The following is a 17,234-nucleotide window of genomic DNA, read 5'->3' as shown; positions in this document are numbered from 1 at the left end:
TTAACGGCTCAACGGCACAGAAAAAGACGAAAAGAGCAAGATAGTAAACCCCCGCAACACCGGAACATTGGGGAAGGGATGTCCCACTTTCGTATAAATATCATGTTAGAGTTTAGATATTAATTTAAAAAAAGTGTCAGATAATTAGGATAATACATTAATTCGACAAATGTCATAGTACGCATGCGCTAAATGTAATTGTCTGCTAAACATTTTTATTTGTTTTGTTTTTTAAAACCTATCTACGGCACTGTCACTAGCTAACTGGTAACTGTTTAATTAAATATGTAATAAATAAATAGATTAATAAATATGAGATGATAGTTGAATATACTTCTGTATCCAGTATTCTGGTCCAACTGCCTAACGGGATTTAAACGAAGACGGAAGTAGGTAACAGGGAATCATCTTGCTTTGAACTCAATGACACTTTCTCATGTTTATGTTCTGCTAGCATTCAGACAACAGAGAAAACCCGTCTGGTAATTTACAACCACAGTGTTTAGAACAGGTTTTGTAGATAGTTAGAGATGTATTGCGTGTTGTACACATCTTTTTAACTCTTTGACTTCAGCGCAAATAGAAGTTAAACGTTTGTTGCCAGGTCTGCTTATTAGTAATTCAGGTACCGACAGTTACTCGGCTCACGTCACTTTTCGAGGATGCAGGTGCAGAGAGTCGTTCTCAACTCGCGACCAGGTAAGACACTTCATAACAGAAGATGACCTGTTTTCTTGTGTCATGTGCTGCAACATTACTGCACCCGTGTGGCTGACGTTTACTCAAACTACTTGCATCACAGGTAAAAACGGGGTGCCAGTTCCTGAAAACTTCCGCCTGGAGGAGAAGACTTTCGCACCTGACCTGAAAGATGGGGAGGTCCTTGTTCGGACGCTTTACCTTTCAGTCGATCCATACATGGTATTCATTTAACACAGGCAGAATAGACACGCATTTTAAGTTATTGTATCTGCTTATGCTTTTTTTTTTTTTTTTTTGGTGCTAAGAAAGAAGGTTTAAAGTCATCCAGCAACTTCAATCACTGCCCCTGAAAACCTCAAATAAAGCCAGAAATCTTGGGGTTATTATGGATTCTGATTTACATTTCGACAGTCACATCAAATCAGTAACAAACTCGGCCTACTATCACCTTAAAAATGTAACAAGACTTAGAGGGCTCATGTCAGCTCAAGACTTAGAAAAACTTGTCCATGCCTTTATAACCAGTAGGCTAGACTACTGTAACGGTCTCCTTGCAGGTCTTCCCAAAAAAACTGTCAGGCAGCTACAGCTCGTTCAGAACGCTGCTGCTAGAGTTCTGACAAAGACCAAAACATGTGAGCACATTACACCAATTCTTAAATCATTACACTGGCTTCCTGTACGTCAGAGAATTGATTTCAAAATCCCCCTGCTCACGTATGAATCACTACATGGTCTAGGGCCGAGGTATATCACTAATATGCTCCCACTACATAAGCCTTCTAGATCACTAAGATCCTCTGAGACCAATCTGTTAGTGGTTCGCAGAGTAAACTCAAATCAAGGGAAAGCATCTTTCAGTCATTATGCAACAAACAGCTGGAATAAACTTCCTGAAGATTTGAGACTTTCGCCCACTCTGACCACTTTTAAAACTAGACTGAACACTTTTATGTTCACCTTAGCTTTCTGCTAAACCTTTGCACTTTTAACGTCCACACTGTTTTTATTATTGTCTGTGTTTTTATTCTCTTTGTCTTTCTGTAATGCATTTGAATTCATGACATGTTGAGCTGTGAAGCACTTTGAGTCTGCCTTGTGTATGAAAAGTGCTATACAAATAAAGTTGCCTTGCCTTGCCTTGCCTTATTAAGACTGTCTGGTATGAATAAATGTTACAAAACAAAAGGTTTTCAGTGAAGAAACAAGGACTCAAGCATCTTCCTGTCATTGCAAAGTTATATCAAGCCGTCAACTAGTCCATGTGTGTTATTTATAGAAAGGAAAGACTCAAGCATGAAACCACAAAGGCAAGACGTATGCATGCATGAAACCGCATGCAAAGCTCTCTCCGTCTCCATCACTCACACTTATCTTTCTGTTTTTGCTTCTCAGCGATGCAGAATGAACGAAGACACCGGTGTTGACTATGTGACCCCGTGGCAGCTGTCTGAGTGTGTGGATGGCGGAGGTGTCGGCGTGGTTGAGTCCAGCCGCTGCACCACTTGCAGTGAGGGAGATGTGGTCACTTCATTCAACTGGCCTTGGCAGACCCATGCTGTCATGAAAGGAAGCGTCTTGCAGAAGGTGTGGCGTGTTAATGCATGTCAACATTGGGATATAGTTCATCTTGCAGAAAGGAAAATGTGTTTTAAAAAATTGCCTGCACGTGACAAGCAAGCAGTATCTCACTGTGACATCAAACAATACCAAATGTATAACCTTCTGTCTATTGCAGGTTGATCCACAGATGGTTGATGGGCACTTGTCCTACTTTTTGGGTGCAGTCGGCATGACAGGCCTCACCGCATTGTTGGCGGTAAGGGAGAAGGGTTATGTGACAAAAGGGGCCAATCAGACCATGGTGTTGAGTGGAGCGGCTGGGGCGTGTGGCTCCATAGCTGGACAGGTAACTAAAGCAAATTTCAGGTCTGGGTCTGCTGATATTTTGGTGTAACTGTAGCTATCTGGTATACTGGCAAAATGCATGCAAACAGCTTTTTAAAATTGTAGGGTTTCTATACATTTACCCTCTTATATACTGAGTCCTTGTGGCGTGAGTTAGAATATTTCTGATTTTAAATGGCTTTAAGTGTAAGAAAGATAAAGGCAAGATGGTAGGGGAGAACTGTAAACAACAGTCAGGGTAGCAGATCGAATCTAGCTACCCGAAGAAATGATATAACCAAGAAAAGGAAGTGAAAGCTTAATGATATAATTTCCCCTGACTTTTATTTCCCCAGATCGGCAGGCTGGATGGTTGTGTGAGAGTGGTTGGGATTTGCGGTTCCGATGAGAAGTGCAGAGCTTTAGTGGATGACCTGGGCTTTTCTGCAGCCATCAACTACCGCCAAGAGGATGTCCCCTCAAGTCTCAAGGAGTGCTGCCCTGATGGGATAGATGTTTACTTTGACAACGTGGGAGGAGCCATCAGTGAGACTGTAATCACACAGGTACTGCTTGAGTGGTGCTTGTGCGAGCAGAGCATAATATAGTGGGTATTGTGCTTTCCTTTGTTAGAAAATGTGTAAATTTTGAGCTGTTCGTTGTTTTTCTTTTCCTAATTGTACTGCTAGCAGCAACAACAACATTTGCGTTGGCTGTGGATTCTGAAGTGCTGCTTCCTCCTGATCTTCACCAGCGAGTGTTTTGTGTCGATCTGATTGAGCCTCACACCTTCTTACCTTCAGATGAACAAAGACAGCCACGTGATCCTGTGTGGGCAGATCTCACAGTACAACAAGGATGTGCCGTATCCCCCGCCGCTCAGTGAGGAGATACAGGAAACCCTGCGCAGCAAGAACATCACCCGGGAGCGATTTATGGTGCTTAACTACATGAACAAAGCAGAAGCTGGCCTCTGTGAACTCAGCCAACTAGTGAAATCAGGCCAAATCAATGTAAGAAGGAAACGGTGAAATGTGGTTGACTGTGTGGGTGTCCTTCTTTTGCAAGCTGCGTCTCTTCATCCGTCCGTCTCTTCGCATCATTGAGTTGTTATTTTGCGTTTCACTTTGCAGGTGCTGGAAACTGTGGTGAATGGCATCGAACATGTGGGAGGTAAGTAGGATTTGATTCCAGTGTTTTTTTCTTTATTGTATGACTTTTTCTAACTGAACTTATCTCGGCCGAAGATGAACCATTCTTTTCATTTTCTTGCAGATGCATTTTGTTCTATGATGAAAGGGGGAAACATTGGCAAGCAAATTATAAAGATCCTAGAGAGAAGAACGTCACTGTAGATGCATCATTATCAGACAGGCCCCTTGGGAAATTAACCTACAGTTGGCTTTCTGTCACTCCCATTAACACTAGTTTAATGACCCCCAGTAAGACAGTGCATTGATTAGCTGATGCCAGTTGATTACATGAATACATAAATTACGAACCATGAATGAAAAAATCAAACAATGTTCTTTGGAATTTTGTGTTCTTGAGAAAAATAAATAGCGTGCTTGTGTGGAAGTTACATAAGTCTTGTATGTTAATTCGTATTGATTTAGACTTTTGGAAGTTGGTGCTGCAGATTTCTAAATGTAGAGTAAAATGCTGTTGTGCTGCCTCATGGTATTAATTGCAACAGTTTGTCATGGTTTGAAAATATTACAGTGTAGAAAATAATGATGATAATAATAATAATGCCATAATAAGACATCAGCACACGTCTTCCTACGTACAGAGCCCCGAAACTGACAAAAGTCAGTAAAAAGTTATCAAACATGTCAAAGACAAAATAGGCTATAAAAATTTATATTGAGTGTTATATATATATATATATATATATATATATATATATATATATATATATATATATATATATATATATATATATATATATATATATATATATATTTAAAAATGTATCTATCTTTTGAAATATTTAATTGGATGCAAAACTAACATCAGTGGAGCAATTGAGAAAACTGTGACACTGCTAGCTTAACATGCTAGTTACCAGGTTTCTCAGCTTGTTACTTAGCCCAAGCTAACTTTCTCAGTAAAACTACACCAGCCAGTGCATGTAGTATACTGTAGGGCCTGTATTGCTTGTATATACAGTATATATACACATCCATGATGTTGGTCTAAACACTTAGCAAATCTGTCAAGCTGATAATCATAATAAGCTAGCTAACACAATTTGGAAGTAGCATTGTATAATCATCTTAAAATGCCTTTTATCTACGTCTTTTATCTTCACCATGAACCACAATGGAAATAAGACTTTCAAATTGGTGTAGATATTATTTAATGTCTAAAATATTAGTAGCTTTGGCTTGCTAACTTTCAGTACAGTTGCTTCCTAGCTTAAGTTCTTAAGCACAAAGGTTTATAGTGAGGCCAGCAAAATGCTACATGATTTTATTGGCTAATTTTTCACACTGTCAAACTAAGGATTTTAAAGTAGGACTAGCTAACTCATTTTGTTTGCATTGGCTTTCCAATTAAAGTGCTTTAGCTTTGAAGACTATAAAGGTAAGCAGCAGCCTATGATAAATATCACATGCACTAGCTCAGTGGTTCTCAAACTTTGTACATGACCGACCACCTCAGTAAATATCAGGCTCTGTCAGGTGACACCACTAAGACCAATGTTAAATACAGTAGCGTACGTCTACACTATTCAGCTACGGACAGGAAGGTTTATTCCTAATCAGAAGATTTTACGTTGACTTCAGCCAATTGGGCTACACAGTAGTGTAGTGGTTAGCACTGTCGCCTCACAGCAAGAAGGTTACAAGTTTGCCTCCTGGCCAGGGCCTTTCTGTGTGGAGTTTGCATGTTCTCCCTGTGTCTGCGTGGGTTTCCTCCGGGTTCTCCGGTTTCCTCCCACAGTCCAAAGACGTGCATGTGTTAGGTTAATTGATGATTCTAAAATTGCCCGTAGGGATGAATGGTTGTCTGTCTCTGTACGTCTCTATGTGTCCTGTGATGGACTGGCGTCCTGTCCAGGGTGGACCCCGCCTCACGCCCGATGTCAGCTGGGATCGGCTCCAGCCCCCCGCGAATTAGCTGTAGGAAGGGCTTGCATCAGACATGTCAGTGTTTTCATTTGACCTCGACTTACACTCTTCCTACAACTACAGTTTAGCTCGTAACTCATGAACGTGGCTACGTAACAGGCTGATATTGCAACAAAAATATGACAGGAAATGCTAAAGTTTACATTTACGTTACAATTACATATTCACAAATCTCAAAAGTTTAAGTATTTTCTTAGTATTATATTAATTTAGTAATTACTCTTTCCTTCAAGTACAACCAGTGGTACAAGTAGCACAGTTTGAGAACCAGTGCACTAGTTGGTTTAGTTTTATGATGAAAAGCCTGGTGTTTAACTTGTTTATACTTCCACCAATGTTCTCAGTTAAGTTACATACCAATGCCAATCTCATTATAAGCAGGAGGAAACATTTTTGACTCATCTGATGCTTTTTTTTTACTGTCTTTTGTCAGTATTTGGAGGTTTATTATGTGTTTAGTGACTTTTTCTGTACCAGCACTGTGTGTGCATGTTATTGATTAAAAACAGAAATTCTGTTATTGTGACGACCTTAGTTGGGCTCCATGTTCTCGTTCGCTTCCGTGCAACATCATGTGCCAACAGAGTGGAGACAAACACACAGTATATGATTTACTGTAATGAACATTTTATTCCACAGCACTAAAAACCATTAACAAAATAAAATTGTGGTCGGCTCTAATTTCAGTAGTCACAAGAAAAATATGTGCCAGGTGTAAAATCATCATCTTTCCATTCATATAGTTAAGTGTTTGAACACAGGAGGGGGATCCAGAATAAGTTAGTTAGTGAACACCAGTACATCACTTACAGTATATTCCCTCGCAGAGACGTAGAGGTGGTGGGGTCGATGTCTGTTTACTTCAAATCGGCGTACGGTACAGAACAATCACAACCAGATTCATAGTTTAACGTGATCCGTGAGCATTTCTAAACAAACTAAACTGTCTCATCAGGATATGGTTTTGGTACTTTTCTTTTTTTTGCAAAATTAAAAAAAACAGTTCCATGCATAATTTAGAGGGTGAGAGTGAAATGCAACACAATACCACCTCCTTGTGGACAGAATATGTAGCTCATGAGAGGTACTGAGCATCTTAAGAGAAAAGCTCTCCAATAACAAAAGTTCATTCATTTTTAAGATCGGTCTTTATGCTGGAATTATACGTTTGTAGTGCTCCCGTACAAAACATGTGTATAAGCAGAGAGGAGAGGGGGGACAGGGGGGGAATAGTTATTAAATCATTGCCAGCAAGAGTGCATATGATTGAATTTTCTCAGTATCTATCAGCACTTCTCATATTAAACTGTGTGCCTTATCGCAGCACTGAGCAATTATTCTGCACTCACGCTGGGTATGGTTTGAAAACAGGGTCGGACTCTGTTGGAACGTCGCTTCTATTAAGAGACTTGATAAATGCGGTCTTCATCCTTATTTATCCTTTTTTTTTTTTTCAGACCAGTTTGCTCTTTTGGGATCCAGGCACCTGCCACCACGGAGTAGAAAAGATTAAATTAGAGCGCAACAGAGAGCGTTTACTGCTCTCACACCTTCACAAAAAAGGAATTCAGGACAATAGAGACAAACATCGTTGTTTTTTTTTTGTTGTTGTTGTTGGTTTTTTTAACACACAAAGCTGTCAAATTAACTTCCAACTCAGGGAATGCCCAGTTCCAGTGCAAAGATTTAACATGAAGGGGAGAAAATTTAAAAAAAAAAAGAAATCACTCAGTACAATCAGAAAGAATAAATAAAAAAACAGCATAGTAGTGGTTCATCTCATTTCACATCTATAACACATTCATTTTTCTTTTGTTTTCAGCCACCACGCATCTCGATTGTTTAACATGGTTTGTCCGTTCACTGAGCTACTATGGAGTATAAAAACATTGTCCTGAAATACTACCGGGGCCGGCCTATTGTTCAAGTGCTCACATTCCTGAGAAACAAACAGCTGCTCTCTGTCGTCACGTTTGAAGGAGCACGAAGAGTCGGGCCCGCTCGCTGTTGCGTTTTGTTGAAAACCAGCGCTGACGTTTTTCTGACTATTCAATGCGAATATCGAGACGTTTTTAAGTGGCAGTTATGCGCAATGGAATACATTTCATTTAAAAACACTTTCAGTCATTAACTACTTGTACACAGATCAACTACAGTAATCGATTGATTTGTCATTTCCTTCCTTTGATTTCCTTTATCACGAGTAGAATAAACTTGGTAATCTGATCGTCTGGGTGGCGTTACCTGTCATCTTTACCGGAGTTACTGTAACGACCGCGCTGTGTTAACCACAGGGGGTTAGGAAAGCTTACAGAATACAAAATGAAGCTTTCTTATCCACACAATTTGTGTGTCAGAAGGTAAACACGAGGGTCAGTTTGGCACGTCCAGCCTTCATTAGTAAATGAAAATGATTTTCAGAGGGAAGAATAAAAAGGTGGAATCTTTCTTATTCTTCCTTTGGCAGTGGTGAAGTGGCATTCGGCCAAGGCAAAACTTCCTAAAAGTGCTAAAGCTCAAGTAAATGAGTCAGCTTAAACCGCAGCAGAATATACTGTTAACTGTGGCGCACTTTGCTCCAATAGGCTATTTTACTGCCAATGTATCCAAGGTGTTTTGTTGTTTTTACACTGTACACATTGCTATGAATATGGCCAGAAATGTGCTCACCGGTGCTTGACAACAACATGCATATTAAGTAAACAATACTATCTATAAACAGGATAGTGAAGTAGTGATGTACTGTGAAGTGGCTTTTGGAAGGAGGAGAAAAAGAAAGGAGGAGGGGGGTTTAGAGGGCTGCTCTGTGGGGAAAATCGAGGCCTTCAGGGTGGATCGACAGCAAAATATACTGTACGTGAGTCAGGCTCCGGGGAAGTCACGGTGGCACAGTGCAATTACTGTCAAGAGGGATTGACGCTCTTGCTGTTGCCTCCGACGAGAGGTGCGGGGCCTGTCCAGGCGCGGTACACCAAAAGCAGACTGAGCCCGAATGCCCACGTGCGGACTGGTGACAGGAAAAAGGCCATGAGGCCGTAGGTCTCCAGGAGAAAGTAGCAGGAGTGGGCCTGCCAGGTGAGTAGCAGCAGCATGAAGAGGTGAACCGCCAGAGTCCGCCAGCGGCAGCCCGGCCGCAGGAAGTGGGATCGGAAGGTGTTGCCACGGCAACGGTGGTGGAGGCTCCAGCAGAGATAACAGGTGAGGGGCATGTTGAAGAACAGCAGCTGGCAGAGGAGAAATGAGTCCAGTTAAATGAGATTAGTTCTTGATTATCACTTTGAGTTGATTAACAAGAAACTACTAAGACAGCAAGGGGGCAAATATGAACGTATAGTTCAAACAGAACATGTTCAGTACAGATTTCTGAATAAAAGTATAGGGCAGAGGTAAGCAACCTGTTTGGCTTGTGACCCTTTAAAATGAAGTAATATTGTGTTTGTAATACTGTGACCTTCCATCACAGGTTACAGTCAATATGACTTGGAAGCAGTTCCAACGTTTTCTCCTTGTCAGATAGTTTCCTTTGAAGCCTTTTCCTTTTTTAGGCTGGTGAGTTTAAAGTATGCAGTACATGTCATATACAGATTATTTTGTAACAAATGTTTCCTTCTTTCCTTAATTATCTTGTGACACTCTTATTTAATTGTGGGACCTCTTGTGGGTCAGTGGGACATATTAAGCTAACCATATTAAGCCAGCGGATATCCGCCGTCATTGTTTACAGTTCAGTTAACAACTTGAGACCAGAGAATGGAGTTGGAGTTCAGCGGCAGCGTCTCTATAAACATATCTGCATATGAATGCATAAATTGTCGTCACACTGTGGGTTTCGTGACTGCATTTCAGCCAATGTGCTCTGCCTCTGTTGCTCTCCACACAGACAGTTTACCTGCATGCGATCAAATCCTGCTCAAACGTGACTGGTAAATTCTACTCGACTTAAAACAGAAGCAGAAGGCGTCCGCTACCCAAACCTAGTCCTGTTGCCTTTTGTTTAGAAAGTTAAATCAGCAATAACTCAGTTTTTAGCCACTTGGGTGCAGCAGAAACAAACTGTGAACACAGCATTGACTATTACTCTCTATTACTGAGCAACATTAACACACATTTGTGTTCCACTTGAATAATGTAAATTCACTCTCTTTTAGTTGTTTTTGGTCTCAATCTCCTGAGGGAAAAATCTGGCTATTTAGCGGCTTAATGCTGCACTGTGTTCACCTTCTAGTCGCTAACTGTGTCTGTCTGCCATTCGATGATTTGTATTTAACATATTTGTTTTTTTATGGATTTCGTGACAATAACAGCTGCTTGCTGTGGCAGAAAACACTATAAGAGCGGTGAGAATGAACCAAAACCATAAAGTTGTGGTCCAGAAAACCAGAACCCATGAGCTGAAAGTCCTTATAAGGCTCTGTAGAGAGATAATAATAATAATTCTCTGTGAGTTCAAGTACAAGTACAAGTAGTCAGTGACCTTAAACTAATAAAACTACTTTGATTACAGCTGCTATAGTCCATATATGCAAATATTCAGACTGTATACACAAAGCATATCAGCAAAGGTTCTTCCTTATATACTTGCATTACTGAGATGCAGATGTGCTGAATAAAAAGTATTTTCTTACTTGAACGACTCCAACAACATAAGTGAGACTGCCCTCCAGGAAGTGTCCATCTATGAACACCCCAAAGGCGAAGCATGCACCACTGTGGCCATCTATCAGCTCTCCTATGAACCACGGACCTGAGGGAAGAGAGGCGGAAACAGCGCAGGAGTTATTTACACGGGAACAGATGCAGGACTAGGAGGAAATCTTGTGAAGAACCATGTCATGCACCAGACATAATGAGCAAACACAACACAGCAGCTGACCCACCTAAGGCTGTGCACAGGTTGAACAGCAGCAGAGAGTAGTAGAAGGTGTCCATTGTGCTGACGTGATGGAGCGACATACACGCTTGAGAGGTCAATCCTGAAGATGATAGAAAAAACAAAATGTGCGCCCGTCTCTTTAAGCTCCCGTCTCCTGAAAAAGCCTATGTCTGCTCTGATTTGTCAGTGTTTGCGTGTCTCCCACATCTGCGCTCTCTGCACTGTCACTGCAGGGAATGATTGTAACGGCACGGTAGCAGCACTTTCTACCTATGTATGCCACAAATAGACAGAATGTGTGCATTTCTCTGTACATTGTGAGTGTTTTGATATTTTCACATTATAAATAGAGCATCTTGACCTGCTTCATAGTCCTAAAAATACATAGAAAGTTCACTTTTCTACAATATGGGACCTTTAAAATCAGAGTCTGATCAGATGATTGCGCTTCGACATGAAATTATGCGGATGTATCGATTTTAGTGGTTTTCAGCGACAGCTCACCTCTCCCAGAAGGAACACGCAGGAACCTGAAGGCCAGCAGCACCCCGACATTCAGCAGCATCATAAAAATGAAGGCCACTCGGCCCAGGATGTAGTGGTCCGTGAGGAGGATGAAGGACTGCACGAAACCGAAGCTGGGAGTCAGGTCGTCCTCCAGGGTAAAGTGCTGCTCCCGCACTGACGACCTGCCTGCAGAGTCCTGACTCGCACACAAAACAAAAAAAAAAAGAAAAGGAGCGTGTTTTTAATTCCAAGTATAAGACAGAGCACATTAAAAGCCAAAGTGCCCGGAGAGCAGAGCTACATCAATTGAATCATAATTGAACCCAAATTTAATCAAGACCTATGAAATATTTATAAATGAATGCTGTACTGACCTCCACTTTAACTCTGATGGTGTGCAGTCCAGTGAGGTAGAGAGACGGATCCCACAGCAGAACATAGAGAGGACCTCCGGCAGAGTGGCATTTCCCCAGAGGTTCCCCATCTATGCTCACGTGCACCGCTGTGATCGAGACCTCAGAGAAGGCCAAGATCCTTTTGGGAACCAAGAAGATAAATGTTTCAATATTAACTAAAATTACCGCCTTACGGTCGTACACCTCCGCCAACCAGTCACATTGCATTTTACACCCAAACTGTCCAGAGGTATTAGGTGTGTTTTTTGGTGAAACGTTGACACTTTAGCACAGTTTCAAGATTAGTGTCACCACGTGAATAATGGACAGAACATGATGGTGTCACAGTGAAGTTGACCTCTGACCTTTTGGATGTAAAATGCCATCATTTTATCCTGTTGGACATTTGTGTGAAATGTTGTCATAACGGCCCAAAATAGGTTTTTGTGAAGTAACTGTGATCTTGACCTTTGACCTCCAAAGTCCGAAGTGGACGTTTGTGACAAATTTGAAGAAAATCCCTCCAGTGATTCCCAGATAACACACTGACAAGTATGGGACGAGCGCATGGACGATCCAAAAAACATATTGCCTGTTGTCGATGGCGTGGAGGCATAAAAATTAGATAAAACCGGTGTTATTGTGCTGTCATAGTGAAAAACTATTAATGATGAACCTCAGCCAAGGTTGCAAACATTTGATACTTAAGAAAACCTGCATTGAGCAAGTACATGAAGTCATGCTATTTTCATTTAAATGTAAAGTGCGCTAATTCACAAGAAACAGACGTTGTTTAAAAGATGCACTGACTAATTAAAAGCTCTACCTAGCTCTCTGCCAAATGACACTGAAAACCTCTCAGGCAGAGGTAACTACAGTTTATTTTAAAGACTGGGCAGTTGCTCTGTAACAAAGTGTGTGCAGGACATCAGAGGAACCAGGTGTTGTGGATGCACATTGGCAGAGCCAGTGAGGGGTTTTATGGTTCACCAAACAGGCAACACACACACACACACACACAGAACAGACACCTGATGTGTGTTGATCTTCGTATTCGACCCAGTGGTTCCACTCCCGGGTGCAGGTACTGGGCGTCCTTGGGGTTGGTGATGAGCACTGCAGGCCACTGCTCGAACCTCAGGTCAGAGAAACTCAGCAGGTCGTGGTCGAAGGCCAGAACCCTGTACCTGGAGACAGACGTGAGACGGGGGTTTCTGCACAAAGTTAAACTTATTTTCGAGACCTTTTTAATACCGCATAAAGCGCAATTTAATACCTATTTCATCGTATGGAAATACAACGGAAACCAGGGAGGATGGGGACGAGAATTATTCATTATGACATATTTCTTCCAGTAAATCCCAACTGTATATAACAATAATAATTTCTACTGATACAATTAATGTAATTAAGGCAACCTGGGCCCAAATAAACAGCATCATTTAAAATGATGTATTTATTTAGGTACATTGAAGCTGGCAAAGGAATGCAAAAGCATATTACAACTAACAGTTTTTGATAAGGCAGCAAAGGGAAAACATTTTATAATTTTGTAAATTGAGTTTAAGACCTTTAAATAGCTTCTAAGGCTCTTATTTTTTGTTTTCTGTACCTGCGGTTGTCCATCCAGTCGCCCAGCTCCAGCTCCAGGGTGCCTTGGGGATGCCGGCTGTGGAGGACGGGCATGAGGCCGCCCAGGGTGTGCAGGTGGCCGCACAGATATGCAACTGCAGATCTAAACACAAGAGGTCCAAATGAAAGAACAACATTGTCACGATGTGCCAAAAACACTGGGACTTTAAAATATTCCACAGGATGAAATAAATGAAAACCAGCTGCTAACCTTCCTCATTCTAAGATTGTGTGATAAAAGTCAAGCTCGCGTGTCAAAAGAGCAGGTCATTGAATGTTTGCAGACAATGGGATGTATGTATTTACACACCCTGTTTAAAAAAAAACAAAAAAAATGGTTTAACATCTGACAATCAGACATTTTCTTACCTCATCACATCCCGAACTCCTGGAGACGGGGAGACGACAGTTGAGGTGGTGTAGTGGCCAAACCAGATCGACTGGTTGCTCTGCAGACTCTCAGCTCTGAACGTGTCCAGCAAGTCCATTTGAGTCTAGTGAGAACAAAACATTAAAATAACTACATGACCCTTTACATTCCTCATCTACAGTGCATGAGCGCTTCATTTATACCTTGGAACACACATTTAAAGCGCTTTTTCATTTAAAGTATGAAGGATACTGTATGTTTTGTAATGTGTGTATATGTGTAATATATGTGTTAGTTCAACCTTCTATTTGCATATTTCTTGAATAAACAAAATGTGTCTTCACCATTTACTAGTCAATGGCCACATTTCCTTATAGAGGAACACTGCCTTAAATCATTTAAACCTCCTTAAATCACCAAGTGTAATAAAAGAAAGTGAATGTTTATGTTCTGTAAAGAGAAGGTGCTAGACGGTTGTACCTGGTTGAGAATACCAAAGAAATTGTACGGCCTCTTGGGTCCTGGAGTCAGAGTGGCATCCGCACAGACAAAGGAGTAGTTGCCAAAGGAAGTTTTGTGAACATAGTGGAAAGAGCCAACTTTCTGATTAGCTGAGTATTTCCTAGGGAAAATTGAAAAAAAAGAAAGAGAAAAGTTGACTCGAGCCAGGGGATACGGTGGTCTGGGATGGAGCCAGCAGCTCCAGTGGAGTCCTGAGATAATTTGATGCGCTTTAAATAAATAAATAAATAAATAAGGCGCGCATTGGAGACAGACTTTGTCTGGCAGAGGACGACCACAACATTAAGGAATATTAAGGAGATAAAAGATCCATCAGCATTAACAGAAGCAGCAGCGTCACATAAAACATCATTTGTGTCAGAAGACAAGAGAGTCGGTCTCTGTTCATGCAGATCCTGCTTCTATTTTAGTCCCCGGGAGGCTAAGACAGCTTGGATTATTGTCAATAAATAGGTCTGCAACTGCTCATGTTGCACAGGCATTGAAGCTACTATGTGCTCGGATCGACTTCACACTCTTGCTTGCTGCTATAACACATGCAGGAGTAGACGGAGACTGGGTGTGAATCGGGCATTTCATGTAGTGGTGACCATTTCATACTGACCGGTAATAATTGTTGACGCTGTCCAGTGACATAATGTTGAAGGCATCTGTCAGAAGAAAATGAAATAATGGTGAGAAAAACACAGCGGCTTCATCGTGCACTGATAAGGACGAGAATGTCTAATGAAGAAACACATATTTAATCCAGGAATCACGTTGTGGCAAGATACCGGAAACAATATTGGACAAACCGACAGGAGGACACACATCAACAACTGCGATCAATAAGAGAAACTCCAGATCCAATAACTAGCCTTATTTTTTTGACAGATATCATCTTTCACATCTAATAGCTTGCGATCAAATAACAGAGGAGAAAACACAATTGAGGAGGAAGGGGGTAGGAGGAGCACCGCAGTTAATGGATGCTTCAGAAAATCTTAATTGTACCGTGGGATGTTTTCATTGAACCAGTACGGAGAGAGGACACTAAGATAACAAAGTGCTGCGTTTAATCACCATGATTTCCACGGATGTCTATCCACCTAGTGCGCTCCATCACGCGGGACCTCTTCAGGATGTTGTGGTAGGCCTGCCACTCCACCTCATGCTGGAGGGACCCCACCTTACTCTCTGTTTTAGCGTCCGTTAGATCCCCTGTGGAGTGAGAAAAAAGATGCATTTGAGAAACAACACGGCTACACCCCGGTCAACCTCATTACAAGACACTTGCCGCGTAGTTAAAGATGGAGGGGATTTACAGTACCTGTTGCGAGCACTAGAGCTGGCTTGATCACTTCAATTGTGTCGGTGCAGAACTTCTCAAAGTCTGGAATGCGCCTCGGGTCATGAAATCGGCTTATGTGAATGTCGGACACCTTGATCCAGACATAAAACCGGAAAAAAAGATTAAAAAGGGCCTTAAATCTGGCTTTAGGACAGCCCTTTTTCTTTTTTTGTGATTTTTATTTGTTTATAGTTATACAGTAAGAGGAGATGTTACATTGTTACAGTCATATATTTAAATAAATCAAAGTGAGAGGCTATCATCCCTTTGGCTCCTCCAGTCCCATTACCCTCAGCACCAACCTCAAACCCTGACAAGGTATTGCAAAACAGTATACATTGCATATAATACATTTAACACACAACTAGAGAAAGAAGGGAACAAATAACAGTAACAAACTGAGTAAAGAATACAAAATAAAGAATAAAAGGAAAAACCTTCTGCCCAGGTAGCCCATAATCAATACAGTCTAGGCAGAAAAAAGAGTGATTATTGTACATTTAGACCAGTTTCCACAGACATGGCAAACATACACAACATATACTGCATGTATCTCTAGCTCCTTTTTATTGATTAGTATGAAAGCTGTAAAACACAAAGGGGACAAAGTCTAATCACAACTTACTGTGTCGCTGAACCACCTTTTTACCTGACAATGACACACTTGTGTGGTCACTGACCTCTTTCTGTCAATCATTCAGAGAGAGTTCAGTGGGTGAGCCACCACAGCTGGATTACTATGACAACACTGCAGAGCCCAAAAGGTAGGTGCTCTACATTCGTGTTTATAACTGAAGAATATAGTGTTAAACTTAGTAATAATGGTTGATTTAGACAGCATCACATGATCAAAGACAAAAAAAATAAGCTAGCTATGGAGACGGAATAAAGCCCACCTGTATAAACCAGAATATATTGCTCAACTCGCCGCCGGGAAATGGTGGTGAACTCCGCTGAGATCCATCTCCATCCCCGACAGTCAGGTGCTGCTGAACGCTCCTCTTCGGGTGCCAAGCCGTGTCATAGCTGTCCAGCACCCAGGAGGTGATGCACGCCAGGGCCAGTCCGAGGACCACCAGCGCGCCGAACAGCTTCAGCATCCTCCTGCAGTGGCGAGAGAGGGGGGCTAGCTGCCGCCGTCTGTCCCGGACAGAGAAAAACCAGCTACTGGTGGAAACAGCTGAGGGCACGAATCACACTGACATCAACTACAGATATCATGAAGCATTCAGCGACATAGCTCTCAGACTCAGACCGTTTCTGTCGCTGCCATCGCGGCCACGGGAGAGGCATTGAGGTGCGGAGGTTCATTCGCGGCTCCGCTCAGCTGCCTTCGGAGGCGGAGGAGGGGGGGAGCTCGGCAGGTTAGCTCGCAGCTAAGCTACCTACCAGCTACCAACACAGCCGGGTGGATGTGGATGTGGAGACGTCACCGGGAGCGTGTGTGGCGGAAGAGCTCCCACTCTGACTTGTTTTCTGGGTACCGCAACGACCGCAGATGCTGCACCTGTTATCGCGAGGATTTCCGAGATTAACGTAAAGGTCCTAACCTGGAAAGTAAGTGCTGGCTAATTTTTGTTTGCTTGTTTTTGTTTTAAAATAAATATTAATTTCTTTGTTTTAATTAATTAATATACTTTTGGAATATATTTTTTATAATAATTAAATTTATAATAATTGCAATGAATGAAATGTAATTATTTAAAATTAATTAAAATTGATTAAATGTATTAATTACAATTATAATAATTTATTTTTTTAAAATTTATATATTTTATATAATAATAATATTTTTGTTTGCTTGTTTTTGTTTTAAAATAAATATTAATTTATTTGTTTTAATTAATTATTATACCTTTGGAATATATTTTTTTTATAA

At 41.3% G+C, this 17,234-nt stretch overlaps 2 protein-coding genes across 2 annotated transcripts; one reads left to right on the top strand and one right to left on the bottom strand.

Annotated features, from left to right (window-relative positions):
- The first annotated feature begins 553 nt into the window (after positions 1–553).
- ptgr2 (prostaglandin reductase 2) lies at positions 554–4,221 on the top strand. The gene is made up of 8 exons (XM_083923828.1): positions 554–699; positions 803–921; positions 2,098–2,289; positions 2,441–2,611; positions 2,946–3,155; positions 3,393–3,602; positions 3,723–3,762; positions 3,865–4,221. The coding sequence occupies exons 1-8, from the start codon at positions 663–665 to the stop codon at positions 3,942–3,944; spliced, it is 1,059 nt and encodes a 352-aa protein (XP_083779954.1). The 5' UTR covers positions 554–662; the 3' UTR covers positions 3,945–4,221.
- A 2,216-nt stretch (positions 4,222–6,437) lies between these two features.
- tmem62 (transmembrane protein 62) lies at positions 6,438–16,612 on the bottom strand. Its single transcript, XM_083923680.1, has 13 exons — positions 16,252–16,612; positions 15,335–15,446; positions 15,088–15,225; positions 14,630–14,675; positions 13,984–14,125; positions 13,503–13,627; positions 13,114–13,236; positions 12,533–12,688; positions 11,481–11,640; positions 11,104–11,302; positions 10,604–10,699; positions 10,352–10,470; positions 6,438–8,950 (listed from the first exon to the last, which is right to left on the bottom strand). Exons 1-13 carry the CDS (start codon positions 16,453–16,455, stop codon positions 8,630–8,632), a joined length of 1,941 nt encoding a protein of 646 aa, XP_083779806.1. The 5' UTR covers positions 16,456–16,612; the 3' UTR covers positions 6,438–8,629.
- Between the last annotated feature and the right edge of the window lie 622 nt (positions 16,613–17,234).

Source organism: Echiichthys vipera (genome assembly GCF_963691815.1).
Source record: "Echiichthys vipera genome assembly, chromosome: 12".
In the NCBI taxonomy this organism is placed as follows: domain Eukaryota; kingdom Metazoa; phylum Chordata; class Actinopteri; order Perciformes; family Trachinidae; genus Echiichthys; species Echiichthys vipera.
The sequence above is the reverse complement of the archived record's forward strand: the minus strand, read 5'-3'. Positions and strand labels throughout refer to the sequence as shown.

Excerpts from the sequence above, each read along its gene's own strand:
- tmem62 (XM_083923680.1), bottom strand. The coding sequence starts at position 16,455 with ATGCTGAAGCTGTTCGGCGCGCTGGTGGTCCTCGGACTGGCCCTGGCG. Across the intron at positions 10,700-11,103 it reads GCGTGTTCCTTCTGGGAGAG|GATTGACCTCTCAAGCGTGT; the intron begins GTGAGCTGTCGC and ends TATCATCTTCAG. Across the intron at positions 8,951-10,351 it reads ATGTTGTTGGAGTCGTTCAA|CTGCTGTTCTTCAACATGCC; the intron begins GTAAGAAAATAC and ends CTCCTCTGCCAG.
- ptgr2 (XM_083923828.1), top strand. The coding sequence starts at position 663 with ATGCAGGTGCAGAGAGTCGTTCTCAACTCGCGACCAG. Across the intron at positions 922-2,097 it reads TTTCAGTCGATCCATACATG|CGATGCAGAATGAACGAAGA; the intron begins GTATTCATTTAA and ends TTTGCTTCTCAG. Across the intron at positions 3,763-3,864 it reads TGGCATCGAACATGTGGGAG|ATGCATTTTGTTCTATGATG; the intron begins GTAAGTAGGATT and ends ATTTTCTTGCAG.